General features: G+C 36.8%; 1 protein-coding gene across 2 annotated transcripts; it reads right to left on the reverse strand.

The window, feature by feature from the left end:
- Positions 1 to 8,967: 8,967 nt before the first annotated feature.
- Positions 8,968 to 15,064, reverse strand: LOC110627176. Of its 2 annotated transcripts, none has more exons than XM_021773452.2 (7): positions 14,587 to 15,064; positions 12,906 to 13,220; positions 12,324 to 12,479; positions 11,218 to 11,546; positions 10,137 to 10,665; positions 10,002 to 10,034; positions 8,968 to 9,725 (listed from the first exon to the last, which is right to left on the reverse strand). In XM_021773452.2, exons 1-7 carry the CDS (start codon positions 14,741 to 14,743, stop codon positions 9,256 to 9,258), a joined length of 1,989 nt encoding a protein of 662 aa, XP_021629144.1. In that variant the 5' UTR covers positions 14,744 to 15,064; the 3' UTR covers positions 8,968 to 9,255. The 2 variants fall into 2 exon arrangements, with proteins under 2 accessions (XP_021629144.1, XP_021629138.1); XM_021773446.2 differs by having other exon boundaries at positions 10,137 to 10,671; positions 14,587 to 15,062.
- Between the last annotated feature and the right edge of the window lie 1,421 nt (positions 15,065 to 16,485).

The raw sequence follows: 16,485 nt of genomic DNA on the forward strand, positions 1-16,485 counted from the left end.
AACCTTACAAGTTGCAATGGTTGAATGAATGTAGTATAGTGAAGGTGACATGCCAAGTGAGAGTGTCATTCTCTATTAGGTGGTATTGTGTGTGATGTGGCACCTATGCAGGCAAGCCATTTGTTATTGGGAAGGCCATGGCAATATGATAGAAGGGTACTACATGATGGGTACAACAACTGGTATTATTTTTCTCATGATGGTAAAAAAGTAATTTTTGCTCTATTATCGCCTCAAGAAGTGTATTCTGATCAAAAGAAGATGCTTGAGAGGGAGACAGAGGCTTCAACCTTGATTTAAAAAGGGAAATGAGATTTCGGGTTTGAAAGAAACAAAGAGAGAAAAAAGTAAGGTTGGTGAGAAAAAGGCCACAAAAGTAACAAAACAGATTAATTGTAATACCCGGCCGGTATCGGAATTCCTACCGTCCAGTGGAATCTCGGATGTCGGAACCCTCTAGAAGGATAAAATCATGTTTTTATAAAATGTTTTCATGTATTTTATGGTTTTAAGTAAGAAAGAAATTGAGTTTTGAATGAAAATAACCATAGAGGAAAATCCAGGTTCGGCCGCCGAACTTGGTGGAGTTTTGGAGTCACCTTTGGCTTCCGAAGGTGGTCTGGCCAGCCACCTATAAAAGGCCCCATGGCCGAAAATGGGTGAGTTTTCTCCCCTATTTTCGATCAACGGTGAGTCCATGCCCTCCCATGCTCGGTTTTGATGATTTTCCTCAAATCTTTCAAGTTTTAACGAGTTTTAACTTGGTTTTGAAGATTTTTAGAGCTAAGATCAAGATTTGAAGCTTGGAGACCCCGGAGCTCTCTTCCTCCATTTCTCCAAGTTTAGGTCGCCTCCCCTCTCGATCTTCAAGAGGTAAGGGTAGATCTTTAGCTTATCCCATGTTTTAAACAAGTTTTATGAAGGTTTATGGGATAAAAATGCATGTTTAGATTAGTTGATTTTTGTTAGGGTTCATGTGAGTTTTGTTGAATATATGTGTAATGTATATGTGCTTTGTGTTGTTGTTGGGATTTAGGAGAGTGTGAGACCCCTATATGCTTGTTTGCATGAGTATGCATGTTGTAGAATAGCTAAATGCATGTTTGAAAGATTTGGGAGGCAAAATGTGCATGAGGAGGCTGAGTTCTGCCACTTTGGAAGAACTCAGGTTCGGCAGCCGAAGGACTTTCCGCCGCCGAACCTGCCTGTGGAGGCAAGCTTTTGGCTGCCGAACCCTGCCCCCGAAAGTTGCACTTTCGGCTTTGGAGGGGAGTTTCGGCTGCCGAAGGTGCCGCTGAACATGCATGAGTTTCGTCTCTGGAAGGGACTTTTGGCCGCCGAAGGTGCCGCCGAAAGTGGCTGAGTTTCGGCTCTGGAGGGACTTTCGGCCGCCGAACCTACCGCCGAAAGTGCCCTGTTCAGCCTTCCTTTGCATGTTTTCTATGATTGTTTTTAAGGTATTTTAGGAGGTTTTTGGGAAAATGTTTAGAGTCAAGTTCATGTATGTTTGGTCCCTCATTTGAGTCCACCTGTATAGGTTCGGACCCGAGGAACCGAGGACCCCAGCAGTGAGATAGCTGCTTCAAAGTCTTTTCAGAGCTAGCCTGAGGTGAGTAGAATGACTCTTTATGTTGCAAAGTAAATAAATAAATTTTGAGCATGTTCATGCATCACGAATGCCATGAGATATATTAGGTTGTTTGCATTAGAATTCACGAATATATTGCATTGCATAATATGATGTTGATGTAGATGAACATTGGATGATCCATTAGCCCTCGTATGGAATGATATGATTGTAATACCCGGCTAGACTCCGGTATCGGAATTCCTACCGTCCGATGGAATCTCGGGTGTCGGAGACCTCTAGAAGGGTAAAACCATGTTTTTATAAAAGGTTTTAAGGTATTTTATGTTTTTAAGCTAGAAGGAAAATGAGTTTTTGCATGAAAATGATCTTGGAGGAAGACCCAGGTTCGGCCGCCGAACCTCAAGTTCGGCCGCCGAACCTCAAGTTCGGCCGCCGAACATGCATGCGCTTCGGGAGTGCTTTAGGCCCCCGAAAGCATATGTGAGGGAAGTCCAGGTTCGGCGGCCGAACCTTATGTTCGGCCGCCGAACATGGCATGCATGCGGAGGCACGTTCGGCTCCCGAATGTGGCCTGGCCAGCCACCTATAAAGGGGTCCCTTAGCCGAAAACGGGCGAGCTTTTCTCCCCATTTTCGGCCAAGGTGAGCTCTCTGCCGTCCCTCACCGATCTTGAGTTTCTTCCTTCAAATCTTTCACGATTTTCACGAGTTTTCACTTTGTTTTGAAGATTTTCAAGTATAAAGCAAGTTTTGGAGCTTTGGGGTTCAAGAAGCTCAATCTCTCCCATCTCCGAGCTAGGGTCGTTTTTCTCTCGATCTTCAAGAGGTAAGGGCCGATCTTGAGCTCACTATATGTTTTAAACAAGTTTTAAGTTGATCTATGGGGTAGAAATGCATGTTTAGGTTATGGTTAGGTTTATGGGTTTATGTATGTTTATGAACAATGTGAGTTGTTTGATGTGTTGTAGTTGGGGTTTTTGATGGTTTGAAGCCCCTAGGAGCTTGTATGCTTGTTTGTGTATGATTGGGAGTGTTGTAGAATAGGTTTATGCATGTTTAAAAGGTTTGGGAGGCGTTTGTGCATGTTGGAGCTGAGTTTCTGCCATTTTGGAGAAACTCAGGTTCGGTCGCCGAAGGAACTTTCGGTCGCCGAACCCGCTTATGGAGGCAGCCTTCGGCTGCCGAAGCCTGCCCCCGAAAGAGGACTTTCGTCTCTGGAGGGCAGTTTTGGCCGCCGAAAGTGCCGCCGAACATGCATGAGTTTCGTCTCTGTCTGGGAGTTTCGGCCGCCGAAGGTGCCGCCGAACCTGCCTGACTTTCGGCTCTGGAGGGACTTTCGGCCGCCGAAGGTGCCGCCGAACCTGCCTGACTTTCGGCTCTGGAGGGACTTTCGGCCGCCGAACCTGCCGCCGAAAGTGCCCTGTTCAGCCTTCCTTTGCATGTTTTGCATGAATGTTTTAAGGTGTTTCAGAGAGTTTTTGGGGGATGTTTTTAGAGTTATGTTCTAGTATATTTGGTCCCTCATTTGAGTCCACCTGTGTAGGTTCGGACCCGAGGAACCGAGGACCCCAGCAGTGAGTCAGCTGCTTCAGTCTTTGTCAGAGCTAGCTGAGGTGAGTAGAATAAACTCTTATGTTTTAAATAAATGAAAATCTTAGCATGAATCATGCATCACAGATGCCATGTGATATTTTAGGTTGTTTGCATTAGAAATCACGAATATGTTGCATTGCATAATATGTTGTTGATGTGGATGAATGTTGAATGATCCTCTAGCCGCACTACGTTATGATATGATGTGGAAAGACCAGATGTGGCCTGCACTACGCCCCTGGCACTATGTAAGAGAAAGACCGGATGTGGCCTGCACTACGCCCTCGGCACTATTGGATATGTTATGTTATGTTATGTGTAAGAGAAAGACCAGATGTGGCCTGCACTACGCCCCTGGCACTATTGGATTCAGTAGTGGGCTATTGGTGACAAGTTCATCCTTGACGTGAATTGTTTGTGATATGTTGCATTTCATGAAAGCATGAAAAATAAATTGAATGTTATATTATTCTGCTCACTGGGCTCTAGTAGCTCACCCCTTTCCCCTTATCCCCCAGGTTTGCAGGTACAGGGTAGACCAGGAGGTCAGCAGGAGTAAAGTTATTTTCATGTAATAGTTAGAAGTTGTGGACATGATTAAAACGTAATGTAATGTCTTATGTAGTCATGATATGTAATAATGATATTGAAGATTAGAGGTTGTGCTTGACCCTATGTGTATGGTTATCCCTTTTGATACATGATCTATAGAATGTTTTTTATGATGTTTATGTTCAACCAAGCTTATTGTATGCATGTTGAGTACACCATTGGAGTATTTGATGAGAGCTCCAGTGTGTGGGTTATGTTATGCTATGAGTATTTTCAGGTTGAGCTTGGTTTTTGGAAAGAAAAAGTTTACAGGTTTTTGAGTATGTATGATCATGTATGGGATTTGACAGGTTCACAGGTTATATGTCAGGCTTGCTACGGGTCCCGGCGGCCTTAAGCCGATCTGGATCCTAGCGCTGGTAGCGGTCCGGTTTTCGGGTCGTTACAATGATATGATGATGATACGGTATGAAAGTCCAGGAAGACCCATTCTACGTTCCTGGCACATTGGAATGTTATGATATGTTATGTAAGGGAAAGACCAGGACCCATTCTACGTTCTGGCACTATTGGATATGTAGAGGGCTATTGGTGACAAGTTCATCCTTAAGGTGATTTGTTTATGATGTGATGCATTTCATGAAAGCATGAATTTTAATATAATGTTTTACTATTCTGCTCACTGGGCTCTAGTAGCTCACCCCATTCCCTTAACCCCCAGGTTTACAGGTACGAGATAGACCAGGAGGTCAGCAAGAGTAAAGTCATATTTTTTGTAATAGCTAGATGTGGACATGAAAATAATGTAATGTAAAGCTTTGAGCAGTCATGTAATGTAATGATGTATATTGAGGTTTAGTGTTGTGCTTGACCCTAGTATGTATGGTTAGTCCCTTTTTATACATGATCTATATAATGTTTTTTGATGTTTATGTAAACCAAGCTTAATGTATGATATGTTACCCCATTGGAGCATTTGATGAGGGCTCCAGTGTGGAGTTTTATATTTATAAGTTTGTGCATGCACAGATTAAGCTTGGTGAAAGAAAAGAAAAAGTTTACAGTTTTTATGCGTATGTTTGATCATGTATGGGATTTAACAGGTATATAGGATGTATGTTAGGCTTGCTACGGGTCTCGGCGACCTTAAGTCGATCTGGATCCTAGCGCCAGTAGCGGTCCGGTTTTCGGGTCGTTACATTAATAGTCCAATTGTCAGTGAAAAATCGAGAGAAAGGAGGGCAAAACAAATATTCTATATGAGAGCAAGAGAGACTAAAAGTGTTATCTCTTTAGGGCAGCCCTTGTTGCTCATAAGATATAGGGAGGTTTTGTTTTCTGACATTAACATTGATCTCTCTTGTTTGCCTTCTGGTTTTGTCACTATGTTGTAGGAGTTTTCTTATGTCTTTTCAGATGAGCTACCTAGTGGTTTATCATCTTTGAGAGGGATTGAGCATCAGATTGACTTTATACTTGACTCCACCATTCCAAATAGACCAACTTATTGAAGCAATCCATTGGAGACAAAAGAGATGCAAGGCAAGTGGATGAACTTATGGAGAAGGGTTTGGTGAGAGAGAGCTTGAGCCCCTGTGTCGTCCTAGTGCTGCTTGTTCCTAAGAATGATGGCTCATGACGTATGTGCATTGATTGCAGGCAGTCAACAAGATTACTGTAAAGTATAGGCACCCTATTTCTAGACTTGATGATATGCTTGATGAATTGCATGGTGCTAAATATTTTACTAAAATTAATGTAATGAGTGGATATCATCATATTAGAATGAAAACTGGGGATGAATGGAAAACTACTTTCAAAACTAAGTATAGGTTGTATATATTGTTAGTCATGCCTTTCGGATTGTCTAATGCACCTAGCACATTTATGAGGCTTATGGACCATGTTCTGTGTACTTACTTAGGAAAGTTTGTAGTTATTTATTTTGATAATATTCTAATTTATGGCAAGTCTCTAGATGAACATATTGAGCATGTTAAGCTAGTGTTACAAGCTTTAAGGTCTAATTATTTGTATGCTAAACTTAAGAAATGCATTTTTTATATAGATAGGCTTGTATTTCTTGGATTTGTTATGAGTGCACAGGGAATTGAGGTTGATGAAGAGAAAATGAAAGCAATTTAGAAGTGACCAACTCCCAAGTCCATTTCAAATGTGAGGAGGTTTCATGGCCTAGCAAACTTTTATAGGAGGTTTGCTCAAGATTTCTCATCCATCGCAACACCACTCACAGGAACCATCAAGAAACAAGTTGAGTTTAAGTGGGGAGAGGAGCAAGAGGAGCAAGAGAAGGCTTTTGATACCCTTAAAGGGAAGTTGACATCTGCCCCTATTCTTTCTTTACCTAACTTTGATAAAACTTATGAAATTGAGTGTGATGCTTTTGGTGTAGTTATTGGAGCTGTGTTGATGCAAGAAAAGAAGCCAATTGCCTACTTTAGTGAGAAGTTGAATGGAGCATAACTAAATTACTCAACCTATGACAAAGAGCTATATGCCTTGGTGAGAACTTTAGATGTGTGGCAGCATTACCTTCTACCTAAGGAGTTCGTCATACACACTGATCATGAGTTCTTTAAGCATTTGAAAGAGCAAGGTAAGTTGAACAAACAACATGGTAAGTGGGTTGAGTTCATTAAACAATTCCCTTATGTGATTAAATACAAGCATGGAAAGGATAATGCGTTTAGCTCTAAGTTGCTTGGTTTTGAGCATATTACGGAATTGTATGTTTATGATTTTGATTTTGGCAATGTATTTATGGTATGTGAGCATGAGCTTTTGATAACTTCTGTAGACATGATAGTTTTCTCTTTAGAGACCGAAAGTTATGCATTTCCAAATACTCTATGCGTGGATTGCTTGTGCTTAAATCCCATTGTGGGAGATTGATGATCACTTTGGAGTACATAAGACTTAAGATATTTTGTTTGAACATTTTTATTAGCCTCATATACGCAAAGATGTGAAAAAATTGTGTAATGCTTATATTGATTGTAGGCAGGCCAAATCCAAGTCTATGCCTCATATATATATTCCTTTACCTATTCCTAGTTTACCTTGAGTTGATATATCTATAAATTTTGTGCTTGGTTTACCTAGGACTAGGTGTGGTAGAGATAGCATATTTATTGTGGTTGATAGGTTTAACAATATTGCATATTTCATTTCTTGTCATAAAACTAATAATGCTAGTAATGTTGCTGACCTATTCTTTAGCGAGGTGGTACGATTACAGGAGGTGCTACGGATTATTATTTCTGATAGGGATGCAAAATTCTTTTCACATTTTTGGAGGATTTTATGGGGTAAGTTAGGTACTAAATTGCTATATTCTATTTGTCATTCATAAACTGATGGTCAAACAGAGATTGTAAATAAGATATTAGATACTTTACTTCGTACTATTGAGGGTAAGAATTTAAAAACTTAGGAAGATTGCTTATCATTCATTGAGCTTACTTATAACTGTATCATGCACTCTTCTACAGGTTACACTTCATTTGAAATTATTTATGGTTTTAAACTACTTACTATGTTGGATCTTGTTCCTTTACCTTTACATGAGTTTACTAATTTAAATGGAAATAAAAACACAAAATTGATAAAGTTTTTATATGAGAAGGCTCTGGCTAACATGGAGAATAAAAACAAGGTGTATGCAGATAGTGGAAACCAAGAGAGGAAGAAAGTGATATTTGCTCTTGGAGTCTCCATCTAATTTGGCCTCTTCAATTTCTAAGCACCCCTACAAGTGACACACATCCAAACCATGTTCCTATGTTTTTTGAATGTGTAAGAGTTCGAGTTTCTTTTGAGTCCTCCATTGACATTTCTAAACATCCAACATCATGTACTTTAAGCATAAATTGTTATAAGTTTTTTCTTTTGTATATTTACCAAAAAAAAAAAGCCCGTTGCTCATGAACAAGAAAAAGGCCAAAAGATGAAAATGCTATATATATATATATATATATATATATAAAGAGAGTTGTTGGGCTGTAGAACTAAAAAGAAGTCTTGCCTCTTTTTTTCCTTTACATATATTTTTTTATGGAAGAATGTAGAATATTTCTTAATATATTCTTGTGGGAAACTCATTCTTTAATTTTAAATTATTTAATATATTTTTGTACCTAAAGATATAAATAAAAAAAAAATCAATTTTTTTTACTCAGCAACTCACGCAACTGGCATAATGATACTAAAAATAATTTAAAAAAAATCTTGAACTAATAAAAGCCTAACAAAATAATTTTTAAAAAAAATACTACTACATTTTAGAATATTAATTCCTAACAGATTCAGGCTATCAGTCTCCATGCCTCTCGCAGAAGTGCTTTACTCTTACTACATTCGCACTCAATTTTGCATCTCTCCCGATGATTTCCGATCACAATATTGTGGTGGGTATTTGTTGTATCATAAAGCTTGCAATTAAATGTATTTTTTTTTTCTTAAATGCTTGAACTACTATAAGGTATATTTTCTTCTTTTTTGAAACAATAAAAATCTAGTCATTTTGCTAACCATATTTGAGCGATAAATTCAATTTCAAATTTTTTTTTATATAGTAAAAGTGACGTACAGTACAAATTTATGTTGGTGAGTTTGGATTTATCTATGCCAAGATGACTTGAACCTACAATTGGCGAAGCTTTACTTCATTATATATTCTCATCTTTTTCCCTGTTTGTTTACGATTTAGAAAATACTCCTCTTTAAGTGCAACTGAATTGAACTTAAATTTAAATCAATAAATTTAATTTTAGAAAAACTTATGATAATTTATCTAAAATACCAAATGGTTGACATTTAAATCAATAATTTTAATTTTAAAAAAATTTATGATAATTTATCTAAAATACCAAATTGTTGACTTAATTTTACTTAAATACTAGTAAGAACATATATAGAAAATAATAACTAATGCTATCTTAAAATTCAATTTCGAAGTTACAGATAATTTGGGACAAAAGAAAATGTGGAATAGAGATAGTAATACTGTTTGTATGTGATGCCATCAAGAACTCCTTATACCACTACCACGTGAAATTTTCTGACTTAAAAAGCGCGGATAACATTCGGCAATAATTCACAAGAAGATTTTGAAATTGCCTGCACCAAAATAATTTGAGCCAATTTGACTCGGCTTTCCATTACTAGTTCTTCAATTTCTCCTTGTTTGTTTCCAATATAAGATATTCAACGTGCACGACAAGAAGAGCAAATTATTCAAGCTTGGAAAACGGATTGTACCTATAGGTTCATTTAGACATCTATGAATGAAAAAACTGAAATTGCTATTGCCTCGTAAATGCTCTACACAAGGCAAAGAATTTTCCTGCTATGAACTACGAGTCTCCTTAATGTTACAACATCCCTGTTCACCCCTCCAGCGGTTACAACAGGTTCCTACAACAACCCCACTATATACAGCAACCCAGTTTGGCAGGTCGGGCACCAGCATCAACTATCACAGGTAGGAATGGCATTTCATCACTCCTCCCTGCTCCAATCCATTCGCATTAATCTACGCACCTTTTGTTGGCTGTTGCAAGTTCTATTAATAACTTTTGCTGGCGGTGGCATCATACATGAATGCTTTACAACGTAGGCAGTGGAATCCCTATCTGATTTGTTGGGTGATGATCTACTTGATTTTGGCGTAGACCAATTTATTGGGCCCTTTTGCACACCATTGATATGAGCAAAATCCTCCTTGTCCTCACTTGTTGACATTTTAGGCCTCTTTGAGGTTGTCACTCTTTGGTCAACATTTCTTTGGGAAGCAGATTGTGCAAACTTTATTTCATGTTTATCGTTCGATCTAGATTTGCGAGCTTTCATCACCTTTTGTGAAGGCTTCTTTGGCCACTTCATCCTTCCATCTTGGTTTAGCCTTGAGCTGCATGTGGCAATCCCATACAAGGTTTGAGCAGCTGCCAGTACTCTTGGACAATGCTCAACTGGTCACACAGAAAAACACAAATAAAAATGTGGACGTCAATCAAAGGGGTTGAGTTCAGATGGTGTTTGTATGCAAATTCCTGGAGTTCTCCTATTCCCCAATCAAACAAAAGCCACCACAGATAGCACCCTTGTCTCCATTTTCAGTATTTCATAGAACATGCACAAATTTTAGCAACACGCTATTATGCACGCACAAAGGAGCACAAAGAAACAACAATCGTGAACAGGTCCATTATCAAAGGACAAGGTTACTATTAACTGTAAAATCATACCTTTTCCTTGATTCTTGAGGTCAACTCCAGATTCTGCATTTGGGAAAAAAATGACTTGATTAAAACTGCTATAAAAGATTTCCATACATCTGAGATAAATTTTAAGTCTCAAAAAGTCGCCCCAAAAGAACTAACCCTTCAAGCAAGTATTGCCTAGAGGAGTGTGGCACACCATGGAGGCTGCTGCTTTTGATGAACCCCACTCACACTGAGCAACTGATGTAGATGAACCAAAATTACTATCTAGGACAGCCAGCTTTCTTCCACTTGATGGAACTAGGGTCTCATCATAAGTGAAGCACTCCAAATTTGCGTAACAATTAGAGGAAATCCTAAGTGAACTAAAAGTGTACGTCATTTTCACCCATCTACCTTGGCATGTACTCCTACTTGTTAAAAGCTTAACTGCATCAGAATTTGTTCTACAATGCCCACTAAAAGTGTGTGACCAAGGAAAAGGTGGCAAGCTAGGCCAGCGAGATATTTGTTTGCCTGGACGTGAATCAGAAGTATTTCTTGAGGAGACAGAAGCCTTGGCCGCATCCAGAAGCAAAGACTCCAAATCCTTGGGAAGAGGCAGTTTTAGGCGTTCTAACATATCTTTAGGTTGATAAAATGAAAAACTGAGCAAATTAGCAGGAGTATCAGAGTTGCTGCTAGAATCCTGTAACTTCAAAAAGGGAAGCAATAACACATGCACAATTAATGATTAGAATCCAATTTCCCAAGGAAAAGTAATGACAAAATACAAGATCCCAAACCTACTATTGATTTAGAGGAGAATGATTGCAAAATGGACATCATAGTTTACAAAATAATTCTGATTTATTTTAGACACAAACAACAGTTGCATGCACAGCAAACGAAAGCAAAGGAAGGGGAGACAAGAGAAAGAGAGAAGGGAAGAAATAGTTTCTGTCAATAAAATTCTCAAACTTGGTCAGTTTGGCATTGCAGCTCAAACTGCTTTTTTGTTCAAATGTTATTGCCTTATTGCAAGACAGCAGATTGAAACCCTTCTTTGAGCTATTTTGGGTTTTTTCACGGTAAAAACAAGTCAACTTATCTTAAAACAAACGACAATTGCCTTACTCAACATATTCAGTATGGTGGTTTTTATATGGCAGCCATAACAACAAATGCCAAATGGATTTCTAGTCAGTTAAGTTGCATAACTTGCATCCAGACGATTATTCCATATATGGTTTAAACTAACCTTGTTTGATAGAGATAGATCTGTAGTTGAATCACCATTACCTCCATTACCCACGAAAGAAATAGAGCTCGATTGGCATGTGGGCATTTTCTCATTGGAACAGCTATCTATCTCAGCAAAACTTTGGATTTGCGCAGAGCTATATAGCTGAAGAATAGAGCAAGCCTTTCTAACTGAATGGAGAATATGTTCAGTTGTGTTTGCTGCTTTCTTTCCCCCATCTTTGGCTAAGCTAGGACACTCATAAGTGCCTTGAAGGAGATCGTTCAATGACAAATCATCTACAAGTTTTGTGATGTCATGAATATCTGTCTTCAGACCATGCACTCCTGCCATTAATATCCAACAGCATGAGTTTTGTGTAAGTTAGAGAAGAAAAAGTAAAGAAAAGAATTTTTTTTTTTTTCGGGGGGGGTACCCCACAAAAGTAATCATTAATGGAAATAGAACAGCAACAGCACACTCCAAATGCAGGAAGAGAAGATGAATGCAGAAAGAAGAATGAAGAAAAATTAATATAGACCACCTACTTTCAACAGCATCAAAGGTTTCTGGTTAACACAAGATCAAGTCATACCCATTGCAACAATACATAAAGAAGCAAAGCCAACAAACATTAAAAAAATAGGAAAATTTACTATTTAGTCCCTATGGTATGGGGAAACTCACTAGTTGGTCCCTCAATTCTGAATAATACAATAAAACGTCGCTTAGATTTTAAGAAATCTACTAGTTAGTTTTTCCATTAGTTTTTACCATTAAGTATTTTTACTATTTAGTCCGTATAATTTGAAAAAACTTAATATTTGGTCTCTCAATTTTATAAAAAATCTACTAATTAGTCCCTCCATATTGAGAGTATTTTAAACTTTCTTACAATCCCTAATAGTTAAAATTATTATCGGAGGGACTAATTAATAAACTTTTTAAAACATCAGAATGTGTTAATGTATTTTTCAAAACTGAAAGACTAACTAGTGAGTTTTCCTATAATACAGGGACTAAATAGTAATTTTCCCTAAAAAATAAAAATAAAATAAAATAAACACAATTGCCATGAGAATCAATCATAAGATAGAAAAGTATTCTGTTTGACAATTTCATACCAAAGAAGTTGTTCCCTGCAGCAGCTAAACTGAAGCTTGCTAAACTTGCCTTCACAGAGAAGGAATCATATTTAGCCTTTGTGGAAACTTTGAAATTTCTCCTATCACCACGTTTTCCATTGAAGTTGTTCTTTTGTCTTGATAAATGAGCTTTCTCTGAAATGTAAATTTGCAATAACCACATAATCAGGACAGAAAAGTTATACATGTAGAATCTACAGCTAATAAAACATATGCTAATCATCTAGCAGAACTAGATATATGCTCCTAGACTACTTGCCTATTGTTTCAGCTCTGGTAAAATTTAGTCAACTATCTTTAAAGATATGTAAAATAAATTATTCAAGATCTTTAAAAATTTATCATGTCACCTTTGAAAACTACAGCATTTAATGTTAAGAATTGCCACCATATAAATGAAAAAAGGCAGATGGCAAAGAAAATCAATGCACCTGAAATTTTTTGTATGATGAAACCAGAACTTGCACCTTCAAGTAACTAAGGAACTTCCACTAATTAAAACTGCAACATGTAGGTTTTCTATTGAATTATTAGTTTAAACTTAGAGGAACGTGGCATTACCTTGAGTGTCATTTTTTGTCGGAAGTGATCCTAGCTTATCAGCTGGATCCTTCATGTCATCTACTGCAGCTGGACCTTTAGTATGTTCCAACAGATTTAGTTGCAGTCTTTTATGACATCCACTACCATTTCTTGATATTTGTCCTGATTTTTTCTGTACATGTGTTTTTTCAAGCCTCGGAACCCTTGAAAGGCCATTGGCACCACTACAATGGTGCTGCTTAGACATGATTTCACTAGGAAAACAGGACAGCTGCCTTGCATGCTGACACAGTTCAGGCGTTGACTCCAAAAAATTAGCTGAACTTGTTCTTTCTGTCCAATAATATACAAAGGTGCACTAGTAAGTTACAAGGACAAAGGGCACACTCACACGTGACGCCAAAAGAAGATGGATAAATAATATGTGAGTAACTGTTGTGACGATCACCCACGCAAATTAAAGAAAAAAAAAAATTAAAGTGGTTGGCCAAAGCCTAGTCCACAACAAATCTAACAATTAAGGAAAAATAATATACAAGCACTACTTTTTTTTTTTTGAAGCACTACTTATTTTCCCCTTTTACAAAATCACTCACAAAACTGCACATCACACAGCTTACCTGTGTATAAAACTGCCTGCTTACTCTCTGGAAGAGACAAGTTTTTCTGGTGTGCCTCTTTGCAGCTAAATTATGGCCACACATGCAGCACACTTTTTATAGGCCACAGTCCTCTTACTCTTACAAGGGACAAAGCAAGTCCAATTTTGGATTTTATCTTCTATTCTAAGATCAATTTGGTTTTGACGAAATCAAGGCAAAATTTCCTTCTTATATTTACTTTTTTTTTTTTAATTTCTTCCCACATAAGTTGTACTTATCTTTCCTATTAAGTTTTAACTCAAATCCTAATTCTATTTGGTCTTGGATTTGCAATAGTAACGGTAAGAAATTAATCAAAATCAGTAAGTTCCAAATTAGTTATTAAAACCAAAAATCCTTCTAGTTGAACTTCCACACGAGCATTTCTGGGGCTAGTGTCACCATAGCTCAATCACCAAGAAATGAAGAGAGAACTTTTTCTTCTGCTCATATATGTTGAAGCACTAAGAATTCCTTAAACTAACATATTGGCAGTTATTTTCATTAAAAATCATGTTTCTGCCATGAAGTACCGTTTACCGCAAAACTATCAGCAAACTGATACAAGCTATTACCATAACACAGAAACAAAGAAATGGTGGCTACAGATGGAACAGCACCCTGCAAAATAATGAAGTCATTCGCCCAATCCAGCAATTTCTCCGGCCATATGAATGCTTAGCTTCTAATTTTTATGAGCCATAATCTTGCACCAGCATGACTAGATCATAGATTTTTCCCTAACTTTAATTGCTAATCCTAGTGTAAAAGCCTTTAACCATTTTCTCGATCCCGTCAATCGACAAGAAAAAGCTTTCAGTCATAGATGATTACCACAACAAAAGCATACCCAACTTCAAGACAAAAGGAGTTCAGGAAATCATTTACCTGAAATTAACACAAATTTAAGTAATATGGGATCAAAAGCAGTTCCCTCCAGACATAATCTAAGGCAATAAGCTTAAACGCAAGGCAAATTTGAACATAAACCAATAAAGCGAACAAAAATTCCCCTATATGCTTCAAAATTAAGATAAAAATTAAGGAAAAGAAAGCACCTTTTTGGCTAAGCAAAGAGGTGCACAACTCACGGCTCGACTCGCAAGCCGCGGCTTCCACCTCCATCAACGTAACCCTATCTCTACTAAACCCGTCCGATCCCATGAGCTTAGGCGCCGCCACGTCAAAGAGATAATTCAACTCCACGGCATCCATAACCAAGACTCAGGCCTCACATCTGACAAGTTGATAACAACCAAAGGCGCATAACTCGCGATCTGGAAGGACAGGGTCAAGAACAAGCAGAACTGTGCCGCTTTGGCTCGCTGTCGGAGAAATCGAGGAACTAGAACGAGAAAGTAAAGGAAAGTGAAGGAAAGTGAGGAGTTTTGAAGCGAATAGCATGTGTTCGTCTAGGTGGAGGCTGTACAGAGGAGGTGTGAATTTAGGGCAAAAAATGGAGATGAGAAAAAGAAATATATATAGTTTTCGGGATTCGGTCTGTTTGATTGCGAAATATCTCGTCGGTAAGGAATATCCGGTGGGCGTTGAAGTCGGCGGGATCCTCGACGCCTGTTATTTGATGGGTGGGGCATTTCGGTCATTTTGGTTTCATTGACGTGGCCTTATCCAATCAGAAATGGTTGTGCAGGTCATTTTGGTCACATGGATTTTTTGGAAGTTGCTTTTTCCGATAGGAAATTGGAAAAAACGAAATGGCTAGAATGCAAAATTTGCCATAAATTATACCATAGGATTAAAAATGACAAAATTTATATTTTAATTTAAATTTACTTCAAAATTATAATTAGAAAAATTAAATAACACAATCAATTCTAAAGATTTAAAAGTGTAAACTGCAATTTTTTTAATTAATTTAACTTTATTTAAATTTATTTAATTTTTTAAATAATAATTTATAGATCTAATGACTCGACTGTAATCTTTGGGGAAAAAAAGTGATTCAACTGTGATCTACGTGTTGTATTTGACCAATGAAAATTCAGATACTCAGCATCCAGTCTATTCAACAATTAGGTGAAATTACTAAGGAGACCCTTGAGCTTTTTTTGGTTGAGTATTCCATCATAATGATTGAGCTGGCACAGATCAGTGACGATAACGGTATATAATACTACAATACACTATAACGGTATAAGAAACTATTTCGTCGGCTGTCATGTTTACTGTGCAATTACAAGTTTACCCTAAGATGATTTTAAATTGTAGAAAAATTTTAATTGTACAAAGATTTGTTTTGAATAGGAGACTAGATGTTTATTTTAAATGAATTTGAACTTATTTAAGGCCATTGTCAGCTTCAATTTCATAATACAAGTTTAGAAATGCATAGCTTTATTTGATATACGTATATTAAATAAAAAAGTTATTTATATTTAATATTTTGTGTGAAATTATAATTCAATTCAAAATTCTTTTAGTTTTTAAATTTTTATTTTATATTTATTATTATGAAATAATCAATTCAGAAAATATTTATTTTAATCATTAAAAAATAATTCACTAATCATATTCAATTCTTATATCTTTTAAGGTTCAAACAAGCTTTTTCTGCTATTAAAGTAAATTAAATCAATATTTTAAAAATCAATGGAATAAACTTTTAAGGGAATATATGATTTTTAAATATTTATACAGGATAAATAAGTATTTTTAACTTTAAAAATAAATTAAAATAATTACAATATCATGATAGGTATATATTGCATCTTGTGTTAGATTGATTAGTTATTTTGTATCTAATGATTCAATTGAGTTTTTTTGTAAATTTTTTTCGTTTTCATTCTAAGTTTAATCCCTTTCTAATGACATAAAAGATTATGGGAGGCGTATTTGAGGTTTTTTCAAATCATTTAAAATTAATAAAATAAATTAAAAATTATACATTTAGCAAATTAATTTTGTAATTCAGGATGTTAAATTTGCTTATTTGATAC

This window comes from Manihot esculenta, chromosome 1 (genome assembly GCF_001659605.2).
Source record: "Manihot esculenta cultivar AM560-2 chromosome 1, M.esculenta_v8, whole genome shotgun sequence".
Classification (NCBI taxonomy): Eukaryota; Viridiplantae; Streptophyta; class Magnoliopsida; order Malpighiales; family Euphorbiaceae; genus Manihot; species Manihot esculenta.